Source organism: Gavialis gangeticus, unplaced genomic scaffold (assembly GCF_001723915.1).
Source record: "Gavialis gangeticus isolate Ggan-Ray unplaced genomic scaffold, GavGan_comp1, whole genome shotgun sequence".
NCBI lineage: Eukaryota > Metazoa > Chordata > Crocodylia > Gavialidae > Gavialis > Gavialis gangeticus.
In genome coordinates this window covers 17,075,766-17,095,634 of record NW_017728993.1, presented here as the reverse complement: position 1 = coordinate 17,095,634, position 19,869 = coordinate 17,075,766, and the positions used below count along the sequence as shown (strand labels likewise).

At 43.2% G+C, this 19,869-nt stretch overlaps 1 protein-coding gene across 1 annotated transcript in view; it reads right to left on the bottom strand.

The window, feature by feature from the left end:
* Positions 1-1,393: 1,393 nt before the first annotated feature.
* Positions 1,394-19,869, bottom strand: part of ORC1 (origin recognition complex subunit 1) — a 26,415-nt gene continuing 7,939 nt past the window's right edge. Inside the window, exons 6-19 of the mRNA XM_019501302.1 lie at positions 15,174-15,471; positions 14,140-14,247; positions 13,468-13,575; positions 13,156-13,260; positions 11,634-11,847; positions 10,607-10,713; positions 9,843-9,944; positions 9,509-9,680; positions 8,558-8,665; positions 6,732-6,881; positions 5,188-5,307; positions 3,343-3,509; positions 2,217-2,304; positions 1,394-1,848 (exon numbers count right to left, since the gene is read on the bottom strand). Coding sequence (XP_019356847.1) covers positions 1,654-1,848; positions 2,217-2,304; positions 3,343-3,509; positions 5,188-5,307; positions 6,732-6,881; positions 8,558-8,665; positions 9,509-9,680; positions 9,843-9,944; positions 10,607-10,713; positions 11,634-11,847; positions 13,156-13,260; positions 13,468-13,575; positions 14,140-14,247; positions 15,174-15,471 — 2,042 coding nt within the window. The 3' untranslated portion in view covers positions 1,394-1,653. The remainder of the gene's footprint in view (positions 1,849-2,216; positions 2,305-3,342; positions 3,510-5,187; positions 5,308-6,731; positions 6,882-8,557; positions 8,666-9,508; positions 9,681-9,842; positions 9,945-10,606; positions 10,714-11,633; positions 11,848-13,155; positions 13,261-13,467; positions 13,576-14,139; positions 14,248-15,173; positions 15,472-19,869) is intronic.

Here is a 19,869-nt window from a genome sequence, read left to right as displayed (position 1 = left end):
GGTCCCGCCTACTGCGGGGGGGGGGGGCGGCAAAGACGCGGTGACTTCTACCCCCAGGCGGGGAGGCAGCACTGCGTACTTTGAGGCGGCTGCAGCCACGCGATTCACCGAGCCGCTCGGTCCTGCTGTGAGCTGCCCACAGCCCCCGGGAGCACCGCCTGCCAGAGCCTCCCGCCGCACCTCTGCAGTCCCACAATGCACCTGTTGTGGGATCCGAGCCCTCTGGCTGCACGTTCACAGTCCTACAATGCACCTGTTGTGGGATCCCAACTTTCCCGCTGCACCTCCACAGTCCCACAATGCATCTGTTATGGGATCTATAGCAAGGCTGAGGATTTAGAGTGGAATGAAAACAAACAAGCAAAAAACCCCCACAGCTTGTTCATATTTTTGCTCGTTTAACATCCGTATTTCAACTTTTCTGAAGCTGCTACAAAGTGTTTAGCCCACCATAAAGTCCTAGGACATAAGGAAGCCAGGTTTCCACAGCTATACGGTAGGGAAGAAATTACTAAGGCTAGGATTGTAACGAACAAAGCCTTACTTCCCTCTCCCGTTTCTCATTATGAAGAAAATCTGCCACTGTTTCCACCTTGCCCACTTCTCCATTTCTCAACTCAGGTCACTTATGAGAAGCCAACACCAGATCTTGAAGCCTATGTCGCAGCAAAACGTCTTTGCAGAAGTCATAAAACAGAGAAGGTGGTTTTAGTAAATTTGGCAATTCAATTCCCTGTTGAAATCAATACTTGGGCACCGTTCATTGATCGTATTACAGGTAATTCTGATTCTCCAACTGAGAGAACTGAAGTGAAAGGTCAAGTTGGTTCTTAGATTAAAAGAATGTCTCCAGGTCTTGTTACTTTCGTGCTTTCACCATTATTCCCTCGTGATCTAGCAAGCTGGACACATTTTTACTATACCAGGGGTTGGTAACCTATGGCCCATGGGCTGGGGCTGGCCCGCTAAGCAATCGCCTCCAGCCTGTGAAGCTAGGGCACTGACAGCAGCCATGCCATGGGTGGGGCAAACAGCAGCAGCGGAGTAGGAAGTGGCTGTCTGTCTTTAGGCTGAGCTCTGTTAATTCAGCCCTCCACTCCTAAAAGGTTACCAACCTCTGCCTACACATAAGCAATACATAAGGAAATTTAAGTTCAACACTTTGGGACCTTTTTTAAAAATCAGATCTTCAGTGAAATTGTAGCGGGAAAATGACCTAGAAATGCTATTTAGTAACGAGAGCCCTATTCTAGCACAAAGTACATCAGCATCTCTGCCCGACACAAGTGGTAAGAATATTTTTTTAATATTAGAGAAGACAGCCTCTGCTGCTCTTATATCACCGAGGCATTTGGTGCATTCCTGGGGCTCCAGGGGAGGGGGACAAAGAGGCGTGGGGTATGCCATTTACTGAATATACCATTGGTACAAATCCTGGTGTTATTTTTATATAAAGTGATTTGAATAGAAAGGTTTAAAATGCTTTGCAGAAAAATCTTTATTATACAAAAGATGATTTAATATAGCAAAGATATTAGAAAAAACAAAACATAACAGTTTTCATTATATTCAAATTTTTAAAAAATAATTCATAAAAGCCTTGACAATATTTAAAACATCCACGCCTACATATAAATATAAAAATCAGTTGTCTTATTTCTCCTTGAGAGCGTACATAATATCATCCTGACTGATGTTCAGCCGCACCCGCACATGGAAGTATTTATTACTGGATTCTACTAACAAGAGCCGGCAGGCACCAAGCCTTGAACAAATGGCCATAATTTCTGAAACTGTAGGAATCTGCAGGCCTTCAATCCTACACAGTGCCACATGTTGATGATAGACCTAAAAGAACAAGACACAATTCAGTTTGGTCAATCTATTAGATTGGAATAAGAATATACACAGAGCAGGGAAGCGTGTTAAACCTTTCAGTCTGTTTGGATGAGATGACAGAGACTACTAATCAACAGAACAGCTGAAGTTTGTTAACTCAAGTAAGTTGTAAGCCAAGTTCTCTTTACCATGGACACAAATGCACACAAAATGCAGAAGCCAGCATCCGTAGCCCTTTTTTCTAAAACATCTCACCCATCATTGTGTCATCTTTCATCATCATTGCTCCTTAGGATTGATTTTGATGCATTCACGTTATAAGCATAAAACAGCTAAGGCAAAAACCTAGCATCCAGTTTACATAAAAGAAAGTGTACCTCTTGAACTGTTGCCTCCTCGAGCCCTGACCTGCGAAACTCTGCTAGAACTGCTTTCAGAAAAGTCTGCTCATGTAATGAAGCATTCCTGAAAAAGAGGAGGAAAATCTCATTACCAGTCTCAGCCAGTGAATCCTGGAAATGGACAGCTCAAGGAGTGGCAATGTCTGGTAAGTCCTTGCTGAAGTGCATTATATTTCCCTACATCAGAAAAGGAAAAAAATGTAAGGTCTCATCAGACCTTAATCCCTACCAATGTATTTGCACACTGCATTTCACAACATAACATTTAATCATTCTTCAACCAGGGTCTTGAATACTAATGGTGATAGGACTACATTTATAAAAAAGGCTAGTGTTTTAACATGGCAAATCTGTGGAAATTAAGAAGTACAACTGCAAGCTGGAATTCTGTATTTAATATATTGGGAGAGCAAGTCTGCATCTCTTAACTGTTGAAAGTTTGGGTTTTTAGGACAAATGTGATACCGAGGATTGTGCCTTCTCCCTGGCAGGTTATGGTTTTTAATTCACACATTATTCAATTTTCCACCCATAATAAATATTTAAAGCAGAATTGTACTTGGCATAAACAGCACCTTCTCACTGAAGGCATCTGCTTCATGTGCATATTCAAATCTTGTCCATTTGCTTTAGTGACTAAAATAAAGTCAGTCCTTTCCTCCTGTTAATTCTGCACAACAATGACAATTAGGTGGACTCTCACATTTCATCAATAGTTTTTTTTAATTTGTCAGGTAGAGACTAGGTGAATTTACTGAAGATGGAGTTCTCCCAACATATATGAGGGTCTAATTTTACCTGCAGAACCTTTTGATACTCAAGAAAGGACACAGCTTAAATAGGAAAGAAACTCTTACATTTAATCCTAGAAAATCCCTGGCTCACTGTGACCTTAAACAAATCACCTTTTCTGTGTCTTTATTTCCCCATCTATAACTTTCAAAGGAGTAGCCCTGAGACTTAAAAGTTTGTAGAAAGTGCTCTGAGATATGTGTAAGGTAAAATAAGATGCACTTCCTAAGGAAAACCTCATCACCCACCCCCAAAATCCATCTGTAAGGTTCGGGAGAAAAGGGAAGAGGCTTCTAAGCTACATTTTTACCTGACTGCATTTAAATAAGGAGATGAAAACATTTCATCGATTGCTTCCATTACGTGGGTCATGCTGACCAACCCCGAGGAACTTTTCTGACCGGCGAACTCGCAGATCTCAGTGGCCCTTCTGCAGATATCAAGACAACGCCTTGCATCTCCAGATAATGCCGCCACCTAAGAAGAAAAGCAGTATGGCAAAAGTGACACTTCTCAGCAGTTGAGAATGGATGGCAGCAAGAGTTGGTAGGGTTGTTTTAAAATCAGCAGAGTGTTTATCTTGGTAGTCATTCCTAGGACTTCATTTTTCAAAAGAGCAGTTTTATTAATTAAAAAAAAAAAAAAAAAAATCAATCAACCAACCAATCAATCAAACCTGGTTACAAACCCAAGACTCCAAACTTTTATCAAGGCACGTATATAACTAGATCGGGATGCAGCATGCTTTAAACCAAACAAAAACCTCCCAAATGAAGAAAACAAAACTCTACACTCATCTCTGCAGCCACTAAACAGTTAGTAAAATTCCCACAAGTTTCAGTTGGAACAGATTTAGTTCAACATTGAAATCTTTTGAATTTTCACCCATGGATCTATACCAATCAATTTTCAGCCAGAAAAATCTAACAGAATTTCTCACATGTTTATCCCTGAATAGTACTTGGTCATGTGCTGTTTTTTAAGAAACAGTAACATGTTTCAAAGTGGTTTTCCACATAGGTATCTGGGGGAATTTTCACAAATGTAGGTGTCCAAATCCCAGTGAAAATCCATTAGGTACTTATGAAAATTGTACCTATAGTTTACATGTTAACAAAGCAATTACCTTCTGTGTATTGAGATACGGTAATAATGGTCTAAATCTTCAAAATGTGCTCAGTTCCACAACTCCCAATTAAACTCCCATAGTTATAAACTCTTGAAAACTGGGCTATAAGCAATTGCTCATATAGCTGTCAGATTCCTCACTAACTGAAGAAATGCTAGTGTTGTTATAAAAATCCAGGGTTCTTCCCAGACTGAATGGTTTCTTGTTTTCAGTTTGACAATAATTTATAAGAAAACTAAGGTAGTATTTATAAGATAGCAAGTGCTATGCAGTATGCTTTGTAATAAGACAAAATCTCAATGATGAAAACCTCAATATTGTTAAATCTATATTGAGAAATTCCCAGGGGATTGTTTTTGCTATTAAGGAAGTTATGAGTTTGCAATATTATAAGGAACTAATGAGATGCTAATGTGGTGATTTCCGAGGTTTACGCAAACTTCATTGAAAATATACAAGGAATGAGACATTTTAAACAATGTGGACATTTTAATGTGAAGTTACACCCTTTTATATGTTATTTTTAATTCTGAGTATTAGATCAGAATGAACTGGCCTCTGTCCTAAGGACCACATCATCTGGAAACACAGAGAACATTGGAAAGCATAGTATAGCCTGATTAAGCTCATGGAAGAAGGTGGAGTCGATATTTCCTTTTTGATGATCAGCTCTATTTTGGCAAGGTCACACAGTAAATTTCCATTATGCCAAGTGCTAGAGAAAGTCAACATCTCACTATTATGTATTATCAAGATTCTGCTGCCTATAACTAATGGACAGCAATATCATAGCAGTCTTTCAAGACAAAAGAGAACAGGTAAAATAGACTGCCAAAGCAGCATATGAATTTGTAGAAATCACAGAGCGTGTTGTTATGAGCACACTCCTTTGCCACAGGGGATGCAGAAACGTGTGATGAGAGGGTGGGAATGATTCCCATTACTACCTATGGTTTTGATCACCTTCGCTGGTAGCTGCCTTACTTAACCCTGCAATAGCAATGACACTTCAGTGCTGCTGTTTACCTTTCTGGAAACTAACTGGATTGCATCCTCCTCAAATGCTTTGATGTTTTTCAGCCGGGATGAGATAATCTGCTGCAACTGTCTGTAGGTGTAGGGCTGGAAGGACATTCTGGTGAGGCCCTGCACAGAACAAGTGAGTAACAGTAACTAAATGCTTCCAGAGTTACTAACACCATAGACATTTACTGATGATTAGAAATCACTGTCAAAACCACTTATCTAAATGTCTAGATTCTTAAGGAAAATAACCTCACATCAGCTAAGAGGTTTTGAAAGGCTGTTTTACACCCGCTTCACACATACATGCAAGCTCTCATCACTAAATCCCAAACGGACTACCATTCACCTTCTCACAAACCTTGCTTGTGACAGCTAACTGTCACAACATCTGTGATAAGGACAGTCTTGTCATTCATCCACAAGACAAACTATAACTTCCTGTTCCAGCCATGCAGAAGAAAAACGTTAAAATTGCTAAAACTCTGAATGGAAGCTGACAGCATGACCCACCGCAAAGGGTTTGGGGAGCAGAAGTTCATACTTTTGAAAGTCAAGTTTCCAACACAAGACTTGATGGCTATTGGACTCCCTCAATAAAGGGAGCTTTTAAATGTGACTTTATATCTAAGAGCCACTCTTAAAAAGGTACACTCTTTCTTTTGTGGCCAGGTAAAAATAACTTTTCAGCTGATGGATTAGCTGTCTCTATGCAAAGCTATGCAAGTCATATCTGTTGAATTCATGGACAACAATGAAGTACTTCTGTTAGCCCTGCAAAGCTAGCAACAGCCAATGTTCTGACCGATTCTCTTCTGGCTCATGTCAATGTAATTTGCTAAATTTCAGCTGAAAGGCTAAATAAATTCTACCCTTGGTTACATTTGTGCAACCCACTGGCTTTTTCAACTTGGAGACAGTATTTATAGCATTCTCCAGAACCTTTATTTTTTTAGTGATTGTATGTCAACCCTGAAGCAATCACTAGTCCTGCAGATCCTAATGTGAGTATCTCAGCCTGGCATTGCGGGGAAGAATATTTGTAAGATGAAAGTCAAGAAGGAAGAACAAATCTGGAATCCTACGGTACATATCTGCAACTCACTCTTTCAAGCAGTGCTGGTTTAGGAAAGAAAACAGGATACATTACATCCTGGATTTGATTACATCTTGCCCAGCTGCACCCAAGATTATTAAATTAGAGAAAGGCAACAACCAAATGTATAAAGCTGTGGTGGAGAGCAAGCAGACAGGGATTTATCTGACTTCTTGAAACATGATAACTGATTATCCACATCTTAACATGTAAGAAGTCACCTGGCTCATATTCCCCAAACGATTTCTTACAAAGAGGATACCTAATGACACCTGCACCTATTTTCTTTGGATCCGTGCATCCGTCATTGTTTTGAAAGAATGAAAATGGCATGTTTAAGTTTACTCCTGGAGTGTCACATAGTCATCCAACTCTTCCTGATAACACTGGACTGTAGCTAATCTAACCTCATCTCACCTGCCAGCACAGCAATAAAGCTGCCAGGACATACCAGCCTGCTCGCCACTCTGTTCATCATGATCCTCTCTGGCAAATCCATGGTGTTAGCAATAGCAAGGATGATCAGCTTTGAGTGCTTTTGGGTTGGCCAGTCAAACAGATTGTACATTACATCCTGCTTCCGGGTCCACAAAAGGTCCAGCTGGAAGAGAAAGGAAGGAAGCAGAATTTAACTGGAGAGGAATGATGATCTTGTTGTTACAGTGCTTATTTGGGACTCAAAACATCAGCCCCTATGTAACAGGGGGCCTTCTTGGGGGCCAGTCTACCAACGGCCCCACCCATCTGTTCTGGGCCAACTGACCGCCTTCTCGCCTGCCATACCTTGTTATTAATTAAGTTGTTAATTAGGCGGGAGGCTGCCCATTTCTTGCCCTGATGCCAGGGGGCACTATCTGCAGCTCCATTCCTCCCTGCACCGCAGCCCAAGCCTTGCAGATGGCATCCTCTGTTATAATCATCACTGGATCCCCACTGGGCCCCATAATCCTTCAGTCCAGACCCCTACAGGATCCCTCCACTCAGGCAGCCTACTTCGCCTTCATTTGGGGCTGCATAGCTCCCTAATCTGTTCCCCCTTATGGGCGTGGTCTCCCTGGGACCTTTGGCTACACTAGCCCTGGCTTTACCTCCAGGCCAGTCGGAACCACAGGCCCTCAGCTCTGGGTGTTCCTCGCAGTGGGCCCCTGGCCCTTCAACTCTTCCAGTCCTCATCCCAGCATTGACCAGTCGAGGGATTACAAGTCAAGCTTTTGAGTCTATAGCCCTCTCTCTCTCTTGGGTCCACCCTCCTGACCCTTCTATGAGGGTAACCAACCCGGCTGTGGGAGCTAGGGTTAATTAAGGTGCCCCGACCTGCCTTTCACTGGGGTGATCACTGGTCTGGCATTTCCTGGGGGCTCCCACACCACCGAGAGCCCCACCAGGCCACCCATACCCGGCAGGGTGCAGTTTTAGGTCATGCCCAGGACCAGGAGCCTCCAAGCCATCCCCTACAGCTCCTGCTCTTACCTTCAGGATGTTCCAAGCAGTCTTGCAGCCAGGTGATGTTGCTGCCTGGGCTGCCAGCAGTGAACTGTTCTGTTTATATAGGCAGCCAGGGATCTAAAATGGCCACCACAATCAAGCTCCTGCTGGCTGCTTGGCTGGGCCCTTAAAGTGGCAGGCACCAACAGTGCCCTGCCACAACCTATTATAGACTTCTGGTGCAATTATGGACAAGCCATTTCATTGACTGTGCCATAATCCATCATCTACACATCCATCATCTGCACCACCCTTCATCTGGCACATCTGTTTATATTGTAGGCTCTTCAGAAACAAGACCATCTTCTTATATCGTTGTACAATACCCACAATAGGATCTGATCAATTGGCATTTCTAGGTGCTATTATTAATACTCCTAATAATAGGTTTACAAGAATCAGATGTACAGGCACCAGAGTCAGATTATGGTCCACAGGGTGGGCATCTGTCATTAGGACTGGTACTCTGGAAGCTTTACCAACCAGAACACCACTTCTGTACTTCAGAGCTTAATTTTCTCTCTCAGCAAAGAACAGCCAGACAAAATACAGTCTGAAATAGCTAAATGCCATATTGAAGTACTGCATTACTAGAAGTAAACTGGAGGCAACAGGTAGAATGCTCTCTTGGCGACTGCCCTACTGAGACAACAGGAAGCCTCATTTTATACATCCAAGTCAACAGAGCAGCCCAAATTTGCTTGCATGCATTAAATCTTCAAATCTTCTCCTTTTTAGGACCTTTGACAATACTCCAGAGCTCCCAAAATCCACGCCCTGCAGTTTCCTCACCTCATCCACTACCAGCACTGTTGTCTTCCTCTTGGGCCCAGAGGTGCAGAACAGTTTCGCCAACAGTGATGCAGCATGTGTTGCTGTTACCTTCTGACCAGTCAGTAACTGAATGGGGTTAAATGGTGCTCCAGGTTAATCTGTAGTCATGTATTTAGGGGAGGTAACCCTTACTCTGGACATTTCTTTAAACACTGAAATTCACCACGTATCTGGGAACCACACACACAAAAAACAGAGCTCAGTTTAGCTCTATTTGCCAGAACCTAAGCATAAAGGAGAAGATGAGGAACTAAGGAAAACCTAGCTTAAAAAAGGTCATACAGTTGTTAATTGTGACTTGTGCCAAATAGACCTTGTAAAATAGCTTTGTAGACTCTAAGCAGGCATACCTGGAACAGGGCTTCCATAGAGACCCTGAATGAAGAAAACCCTGATGCCAACCCAATCTGCTGCAAGGATTGCTGACTTCAGCAGGCTTGGGTCCATATCAAAGCATTCATATACAGTCAGCAAGGCCTTAGACTGAAGAATTTGCTCTTTCAAATAAGAAAATATTCTGATCAGATCACCTTTGAAGTAGCTTGTACAGTAAGTAGTAATACATATTCCCACCTACATTGTGCCTTGCAGCTCCTGAGGCACTTAGGGATCACATATGAACATTTCAAAATTATGCTACAGACACCAAAGCCACGCAGCCAACCTGATTTTCGAGCTGCTGCCCTGGCAAAATCCAATGCATCAGAGAACTTTCTCTAGTATCAACTGACAGAAACTACCAAAATAAAAACACTGTATAACAGTGTCCTAAGAGAAAAGCATATTGCTTCTTAAAGGGACTGCTGGGATGTGCTAGTTGTTACAAGTCATGGCTCCTGGGGCTGGGCACAAGAAGGGGAGAAAGAGTGAGAGTTTAATTTCTGTTCAGACAAGAAAGGTCGTGCTCACCTTTAATATTTGCACATAAGTCTGGTGAGGGTCAGTCAATTTCATGCCATTGATCTCTATGAACTGGAAGGAAGGAAGCTCATCCTCATCTGCAGCTTGCTGGAGACAATGGATTACTTCATGAACAGTTGCAGTTTTGCCTGTTCCAGGAACTCCAGAAACGTACATGCACCTGAAATGGCAGAGGATCCACCACTGAACCCAGTGATTTGTGCAGAGTCAGAGAGCTGGAAACGCCCAAATTCTGAGCCCAGCTATGAAAGTAAATCAATCCGCTACCACCTCTGCCCCCTCCCAGATCACATAAAAAAAAGCTTCCCATAAGGCAACTCACCCTCCTGTCCCATCAATAAGTTTGCTTTCTACAAAGTTATAGATATCCTGGAACTCCTTTTCTCGGCAAGGCAAGGACTCTGGTACAGCAGAAACATGCAGCCTTTCATTTGGAAGGGGAGGGGAAAGAAAAAAAAAGGAAAGATAAGGGACTGGCCAGATTCGAGATCTGTTTTCACCATTCTAACTGACCTCCTATGGAAGACAAGTGAATAGGAGAAATCCTCTTTGTCTCTCCTTTCAAACTTGTGTAAATACTTGAGTCCTTTTTAAAGTGCAAAAGTGCCAAAAACATTTGTGTGCGTGTGTGTATGTGGTGTTTTTAATTGTAAGGTCATTAAGAGGGAGTTTTTGTCATTAAGAGGGAGCTAGTATGCGTAAGTCTGACGTAGAGGGATGGGAAAATAGACCTCTTAATTCTTCTCTGCATCATACAGACAAAAAATAACTATTCTATTTCTAGAGCTATTTCTAGATCTTTGAGACCTGAGAAATTAGCCTTGGAAGAAGCACAGAGGAAAACAAGAGCCACATTTGCAAAAAACTAAACTCAGCATCCCTGGACCAGTGTAAATAGTTTCTAAACCTGAACAGGATTTTTGACCTTCACCACTGAACCAAAGAAGCTGCTGGTATTACCAGTTCTTGGGTAGATCCCTACTATATGCCTAAAGTGGGCATTTCCTTCCGTTCAGTGTAACCTATTGCTCCTTATCTCTCTGGTAAAGTAATGGGATCATTCCCCCCTGCCCCGGTATACTTTACCTTAATCGTGCCTCTTCTAATATACTGGCTGGTTTTTGTGCTGCTTGGCACCGACTGGGAATTCTGGGAGTAGCATTACGGCGCGTTTTAGGGGTTCTTAGCTCGGGCTGTAGAAAGAAGCCAAAAGCCTCAAATGGTGGCTGTTCTGCAACGTTTTAGCTGGAGACCGTCAATCTGGTGGCCACATTTCCAAAGGTTTGTTTATGCAAAAAAATAAGTATTTTTGGAAGTACAGGTGAGAAGAGTGCTGTACTTTAAAAAAGGACACCTGACAAAGGTTCAGATACACAGTTTAGACTCCTTCCCTGACCCCAAAACGGAAGACTTGAAGACTGATAAAAAAAAATCATGAAACTTAAACACCTGAAGAACAGAATTCTGTTGTGTTTTGCTGCACTGCTCTGGTTCATAAAAGCCAGAAAGTGAGATCAAATTCTGTCACTGTCCAAGCAAAAAAAAAGTCAAAATTAAACTAGTTACACTGCTATTTCTTTAAACCAATTATTTGCATTGCTGTAGTCCTAGGAACCATCACCCTGGACCAGACCCCATTGTACTAGGCACTTAAACCAAACTGAAAATAGTCAGCAGTGGCATGTCATAGTTTAAACATTAATTATTTATGATGGGATTCTCCAAACTAATTTTTTCATCTATACCTTGCATGCACAGTTCGAAAAAGCACCAATTTAAGTAGATTTTAGTAACAAAGGACTATTTTTCTTTTATTCCAGGAAGCAGAGCATGCTCCACAGGATAACACAAAAGAGCCCTAAAGCCACAGAACCCCTCCTCAGGCAGGACTCCTCTAATTTAAGTGGAGACAGGAGCCTCACTCAATATTTCAACTATCCACATCATTCTAACATGGAGGATTATACAAGACCAAGTTGCTTGTTAAACTTCTCAACTACCTCACTCCAGATGATTTAGTTATCTCCATATATATGAGCCACACAAATGAAACAAGTGATTTAGGTTTAAAATACTCAAACCTAATAATTTTCAGAACCTCTAGAAATCTTACAGTTCTTCTGGGGGTAGTAGTGCCAGAAGGGGTTTTCTTTGAAAATGTTTGGATCCTGAGTCTTCTGCTTGGCTTTGTTTTCCTCTCTGGAGTGCAGAACACTTGGCCCTCTGCTTCTCTGGTACTGGAGTAAGAACTGTCTGAGTTGGATAGGGAGTCTTCATCTTCCTCCTCATCATCATCTTCCTCCTCCTTCTCACATCCATTTAAAAGGCTAAGTGAGAACAAAAACACACTGCATATGTAGAAAAAACAAAGCAACTTGGGTTTAAAGAGCATTTTCAATTATTTGAAACCAAGGTAACTTGATAGGCAGCTTTTAACATTTTTTTCTAATGATGAAGAGCAGGCAAGTAGATTTTATACCTGGGCTTGTAAGTTTTCCATGGCCATTTTACCAAGACAGTTTGCAAGATGACAGTTTTTTGATAAGCAACTTCTAGTTATTATGCTTGAGAACTACATATTGTGCATGCCCATGATGTGAAGGTGGCCTCACTGTTTTCAAATACCTTTTCCTGGGTCTATCCCCTGCCTCCTTCCCACCATTAAAAAAATATCAGGAACATCAGGTTCTTGCTCTTCTCAGGAGAGAATGCCAAAGGGCAGTTTGGACTACACCACTTACACCTGATGCGTGCACATAGACTACTTCCAAAATCATTGTTTTAATCACAACCACAGAGATCCAATGTTACCATGCTGCCTAAGGCTTGCATCAGTGTTCTGAGAAAAGAGAGTCTTGAAAGGACATGCATACAGAGCACTGTCAGCTGTATGCCAAGCAGAAAACAGAAAGGATTTAAACTAGTTACACAAGCACAATGAGACCTATTTGAAATCCTATTTCCCTCCCCACTTCAGTGTCCTGAACGAGTTAGGAGGACAGGCATGTGCCCATGTAGAGACTTAAAGGTGAACACTGGTAGTCACGTTACTAAATTAGTAATTTTTCCACAAAAAGTGTGCAGACAAAATAAAAGCTAGCTGACCCAGCAGCTACAGAGTTATAAACTGATTTAAGGGTTGCAGCATGTAATGAATTTTTGACATAAGCTACCACTACACACAGACAAGGTCTATGAATGTCACTTAGGCTTTAGCCACTCATGAGGTCCCCATTTCAATTCACCTTCTAAAGAAACATCCACCAAGAGCAGAAATATCAGGTCTCAAATCTCAAAAAAAATTAGATGCAAAAAGCATTTCTGAGGGGGAAATTAAAGTTGACTTAATATATCACAAAACTAAAATACTGGGTGCAAACTATTTTTCTACCTTGCAGTTCATTTGAAGTAAGAATAGTTATAGACCTCATTTGGCTTTAATTTGCCAAGTATATCAAAAGAATTCTGGGGAATCTTTTTGCAAATAATATGCCTTGCATTCAAATGGAATATATCTTTACGTCCTTAATAGGACCAGGATTCTTTGCCTTTCACTTCAACAGCAAACTAGGCCAGTTCAAGGCTGAAAGCCCCACTGGCAACATGAATCAGATGTAATGGCAGAGAATGCTCACTGGATTTGCTTTGCAATGAGAGCAGTTGTCCTCCGTGCACATCTCCTACGAGAACGAGGGGTTACCATTGGACTTTGACTCTCCAATTCTTCATCTTCAGCTAAACTAAATAGAAAGAAGAAAGTTGTCTGTATCCACTCCTTTTTGTCACAGTTGGAGAGAGAAACTGTTCGATTAACTTTAAGACCTGAACTTGAGGCTGAATTGACAGCAGGGGAGACTCAAGTCCCATCTGTTTCAAGATCATGTGCATCATAGGCACCAGCAATGCAAATGCCCTCCTGACACTGCCCCGTCAGTGTTAGGATTTACCTTGTGCGGCTTTTAGAATTGCTCTTGGGAGTAGCTGTTTGTTTGGCTGGCTTTTTTGATTCCTTGGCCGTCTTCTCTATTTGCTCTTCATCTTTACTATTCACATGCCTGATGGAATAAAGAAAAATGGCAACTTGGTTATAACGTTAAAACTAAAAACTTCTCCATTAGATAAAAGGACAGATAGTGGCAAGTTACTCTCCCTTTAACTCACTGCAGATGCTCATGGGATATCAAATAGTCTCTTTACATATTTAGTTTAAACCCCAACCTTGTGTAAAAGGTACTCATAATTTATACTGTATAAATCAAGGCACAGGGATTATCTGACCACCACAATGTCAAGACATCACAGGATCTAAACTGGCATTAGACTTGATGGGTCTAAAATCCTAATCCACTCTACCATAACCACTGCCTCTCTGTACACATCTTGGACTGACACCACCAGGATGCTTCATTTTGGACAAAAGACATGGCAATAGCTTTCAATCACTACTCACTGGAGCCACATTCCACCAGCAACCACAGAAGAAACACTTTAAATAAATGTGTCAGCAACCAATTTTTTTTTAACAAGGTGAATGTTTCACTGTCACAAGTAACCCAAAATCACTTTTGGAACAAATGAACTCCAGACACATGGCCCTCATGTGAACGTTAGGATTTTACCTTGTGTGGATTTTAGAATTGCTTCTAGGGGTGGCTGTTTGTCTGCTTGGTTTCTTGGATTCCTTAACTGACTTCTTAGCATCTTCTTCATTTTTACCATTTAAGTGCCTGGAAGAGGGGTAGGGGATTTGTGGGAGGGGGTTGAAAAGACAGTCACCAGTCTGTTAGACGAAAGAACTAGTAGAGGTAAATTGTTCTCACTAAAAATTGATTGTAAACTCCTCTCAAACCTTTCAGGTTTCTTAATTTCACTTTCACCAAAATGCCTCTCTAAGCAAAAGAGAAAATGTTTTACAGTATACCAACACTGTGACTCAGAGGCTGGCCATCACAGGATGAACAAATATAAAGAAAATTATGACATTTTTGCTTCTTTATGATGTAGAATGTAAAGGACTGAACATTTTTCTCCTGCTTGTTGAAATTTTTAAAGACAGTGTTCACTGAAAATATATCTGAGAAATTTAACATTTTTTTAAATCTGGGAATCTTCCCTTTTTAAACAATTAGCAACTAAAAGAAGCAGATTGGTGCATAAGAAAGAGGGTACCTTTATTATGACAAATGTTACAAATCCTATTATTGCCAGGCTGTACCTCTAAGTCTACATACCTCTACAGGTTATGCATGTCTAGATATATATTACAGATACAGGATATATGTGTACCAAATGAAGACAAACGGGGGCAGACAAATGGGGGGGCAGAGCAGATTTTATATATGCTGAGAAAGTATAAAGTAGTAGGGGTCAATGTGTCCTTTCCTCCATTTCCACCATTTATGCCCCTGTCCCCTCTCTCTGTAAATCTTGGAGGCAATCTCAGATTTCCAAACCACCCTCCAGCATACATCCCTTTCCACATCCCATCCTCTTTACAGCTTCCCCATGTCTCAGCGTTAACAATTAAACCTTTTTTATGTTGACAGTAGGTAAAGCATTTCAGCACACATTGAGAACAGTTTGCCTCAATGGAACAACATGCCAAGCACAAGAAAGCCATTCAATGATTCATTACGATAATGCTGCCACTTACCAGGTACTATCGCCTTTCAAATCAAAATTCACAGTTTTTAGGCTGGAGTCCTGGTCCCTTGTAAAGGGAGATATCCTTATTGTATCCCTTAGCTTAGACCAGTTTCCCAGGGTACTTGATAGTGACTCTCTCTCACCATCAGTACAAGACATTTTTGTAGGTGATCCCAAAATCCCAGTGAATGTCACCTTTCGCTTAGTAGCCGACGGTTCCGGTGCCTCACTGCAGTCCCAGTCATCAACCGGGAGTTCTAGAATATCACATCCTGGAAGTTTACTTCTAGGAGATTTTGTGGGACCTAGGAACCAATACAACAAACTGACATCAGAATTAAATTCCCTCATTTAGCTGAGTATTGGCTGCCACACCACTCTGGACACATGACTTGACTGCTGCTTAAGTAAGGGTGACAAATCAAATAATAGGAAAGACCTTTTTCTTGAAAACCCAGACTTAGGACTTGATGTTTAGTCCTGTATCCCCTGCTCTCAAGAACAGGCTCATTTGCACACCAGTTTGAATACGAACACTCAAACAGGTACATATTCTTGGTCATCACACAAAACATGGATAAATGGTCTCCCTATGCAGCACAAAGTAGGCACAGACATAGGGTGGAAACAGACTTGGCATGAAAGTAAAGGCAGCACAAAAAACCAAGTAAACAGACATTCATACCCTTTGTCACGCCATAAATGCCCCAAATTCGTAACTGTGACACAGGTGCTATCAATTTGGGTGACTTTATCGCAGCAGATGTCTATTAAGTTTATGGCAACAAAGCGCAGTCAGCTCAGAGCTATCTGTACTCTCCAGTCACTCAAGGCAGTTGCTCCTGGGACCTGATCCTGCATGGTCCAGAAATTCCCAACCAGGATCAGGCCCCTTAGGTCCTGGGAGTGCCTGCCCAGGTTTCTCCTTCTAAGCAGATGTGCCCTGGGCATATCTCTGTACAGGGAACCCTGGCTTTCCCCTTCCAAAGACATGCCCTGGGGAAGATAAAGGGTGCGACTAAGTAGGGAACATGCTGTCCACGGTCCTGCAAGATCAAGCCCCTGCCCAATGCAGGGCCACAGACAACATTCATTTCACCCAATAAAACAGGATCAGCTGTGGTGGGACACAACTGGAGGGACTGCCAAGCTCAACGGGTAGTAAGCAATTGCTCAATGTCTAGTAGGCAGGTGGTATCAAGTCCTAGGGCTGGTTTGGTTCAGTATCTTCATCAGCAACCTGGAAGATGGAACGGAGTGAACTCTCAGCAACAGGGCTGCATCAAAAGAGATTTTTGGGGGCTGATACCAGCCATATTGGCCAATACTGATCCAACTACCAATATGCAGCCTGGCAGCTTGGGAGTAGCATCCGGCTGGTAAGTTTGTTGGGAGGGGGGACAACAGATTGAGGCTGCTGTGGTGAGGGAAGGAGTGAAACTAGGGAAGTGGTGCTGGCTCCTACCCTGGGGATCTTTAAGAAGAGGCTTGATGCCTACCTGGATGGAGTCATTTGAGCCCAGTTTTTCTCCCGCCCAGGCGGGGGGGTCGGACTTGAAGATCTACAAGGTCCCTTCCGACCCTACTTCTATGATTCTATGATAGGGCAGAGGCTGCACAGGCAGGGTGGGCACAGGACAGAACCACAGCTTGTCTGGGGAAGGGGTGTCTCCCACCACTGTGCACACCCCCGAGGGAGAAATGGGGGCATGTGCCCCTCCAGATCCGTACGTGGGGCGAATGCAGGCTGCTGCTGTACACTCAGGGTCAGGGCTCCACCAGCCTCTTCCCAGTGGAAGGGGCTGGGCCAGGGCTGCACTTGGGCCGGGTGGAGTGGGGTGGGAGGCAGTGGCACTGGGGGGGTGGGGTTATGGGGTGAGCTGCAGCCACTACAAAATTTGCTATAGCTACCCTGTAGCCCCTACTCTCAGTGTCACCACTGCCCACCCTGAGTACAGCCCCAGCCCAGCCTCCACCCCTGTCAGAAAAAGGCTGGCACAGCCCCAGCCCTGAGTGCACAGTGGCAGGCTGCCCTCTCCCTGCACACAGATACAGGGGGTACATGCCCCCCATGCATCCCTTGGGGGTGCACGCAGTGGCCAGGAACTGCCCCCTGCTCCTCATACCCTATGCTCCTAGACAAGCTGCCCATGGCTCTGTCTCATGTTCCCTCCAGCTGTGCAGCTCCTGTCCCTGCTCCAGCCCTACTCCCTCCCTCAACGCAGGGGCATTGATCAGCCTCCCACATATCCCTCCCCCTCACAGACTTACTGACTGGATGCTACTGTCCAAGGTGCCAGGGCCAGGCTGCACTCCCAGCCCCATGCATGCTGCAGCTGCATGCAGCATTTATCGGCAACATTATCAGCCACATCAGCCAAAAAAAGCCGACTGCCGATAATGTCAATTTTCCTTTTATTGGTGCCGATATAATATGGACTGATGTATCAGTGCATCTGTACTCAGCAAGTTTGCAGATGACACCAAACTGGGGTGGGGGAGCAGTAGATAGGCTGGAGAGTAGGGCAAAGATTCAGGGAGACCGCGGCAAGTTGCAGTATTTGACCAAAAGAAATCTCATCAGGTTCAATAAAGGACAAATGCAAAGTCCTGCACTTAGAACAGAATAATCCCATGCACTGGTACAGGCTGGGGACTGACCAGCTAAGCAGAACTCTGCAGAAAGGACCTGGGGGTTACAGTGGACAATAAGCTGAATATGAGCCACCAGTATGCCCTTGTTGCCAAGAAGGCTAATGGCATATTGTGTTGCACTAGTAGAAGTGCTGCCACCAGATCGAGGGAAGTGACTCTTGCCCTCTATTTGGCACTGGTAAGGCCACATCTGGAGTCCTGTCTCCAGTTTTGAGCCCCCCACTACTGAAAGAATGTGGACAAATTGGAGTGAGTTCAGCAGAGGACACTGAAAATGGTTCAGGGGCTAGGACACATGACTTATGAGAAAAGGCTGAGGAAACTGGGCTTCTTTAGCCTGGAGAAGAGAAGACTGAGGGGGGATTTAACAGCAGCCTTCAACTACCTGAAGAGAATGGAACCGGACTGTTCTCAGTGGTGGCAGATGACAGAACAAGCAGCAATGATCTCAAGTTGCAGTAAGGGAAATTGAGATTAGATATTAGAAAAAGCTCTCACTGGGAGAGCAGTAAAGCACTGGAACAGGCTATCCACAAAGGTCGTGGACTCTCCATCCTTGGAGGTTTTTAAGACCCAGCTAGACAATGCTTTGGTTGGGGGTGGGGATCTAGTTGGAGATGGTCCTGCTTTGAGCAGGGGGTTGGACAGGATGACTTCCTAAGGTCCCTTCCAGCCCTCATTTTCTATGCTTCTACATTCTGCCACAGCTGATCCGCTTCAATTGGTGACATCTGTTTATCCATACTTAGCCATGTGCTAAAAATGAGAAAAAAAACCCTCCATCAGGCTCTCACTGGGTCCAATTGCATTGGTTTGCAGCAATTCATCTACTATACGTTACCTTCACACCTGGATTTTGCATTCCAACATAGCAAACTTAATGTAAAATTACATTAGGTTTCTCTTGGCTACCTCCCCTTGTTCAAATAACTTTCACAACATAAATAGATGCAAAATAGTGCAGTCTGGACTAAGATAATGCATGCAATCGCAGCAATACATAAGGCAAACAGATATATTTGTACTTTAGCAAGGCATCACTCTAAAGCTTAACTAAGGTAGTCTAAGGTCAGCACTGTTAGCTGTTTTTTATGAAAAATAAAGGGGAATCCATCATCATCTACAGCACAGACTGAGCACAGTCACAAACATGCATGGCATTTGGGTGGCATTTCGGAGCCTAAGGCAGAGTAGATTTGCACCTTATAGACTAACTATAAGGTCTGAGATGTACTGCATTTAGGAGCATGCCATTATTACTTCCTCCTGCAATATGATACCTGAGAGTGGTTGTCCTGACTGAGTTCACCCTGGAAAAGTTACTGGGTCATTTGCAGAGACTGCAGATGTGGCCTCTGGATCTAAAAGAATAAGCTTCTTCTGCCCAAGTACAGCTTAAGGACAATAACAGACAAACAGCTGTCCGTGGTTTAGGTAGCATCATAGAAAAGTCAGACTGGAGGAGTCTTCAGGAGGTCACCCAGTTCAGCCTCCCTGTTCAAGGCAGGATCATCCCTGTGTAAACCGTCTTACCCATGCGTTTGTCTTTCACTTGAAGGGACACATAACTACACTGCATTAAACTGAATTACATCTCCCAAAGATTGGATTTAATTTTTTTGAGGTAACTCACTTATTTCAGGTACGACCAAAGGCATAAGATCCTTCCTACCATCACTGATAACCTCTGCCAGTGCAGAACTCTCAGCAGTATCTTGCCAACTAATTTGCTAGGTCACACAGCAGTAAAGATCTTCAGTTTTCAACAGTTCAAAAGACCAGATGCTATGAGAAGGCACACCAACAGCCAGCTGCATAGAAAGGAGTAGCCTTCCTCAGGGTGTTAATTTATTTCTTGTATCCATAGTTTCATAGTTTCTAGGGTCGGAAAGGACCTGAGAAGATCATCTAGTCTGACCCCCTGCCATGGCAGGAAAGAGTACTGGGGTCAAACGACCCCAGCAAGGTGTTCATCTAACCTCTTCTTAAAAACCCCCAGGGTAGGAGCCTGCACCACCTCCCTTGGAAGTTGGTTCCAGACCCTAGCC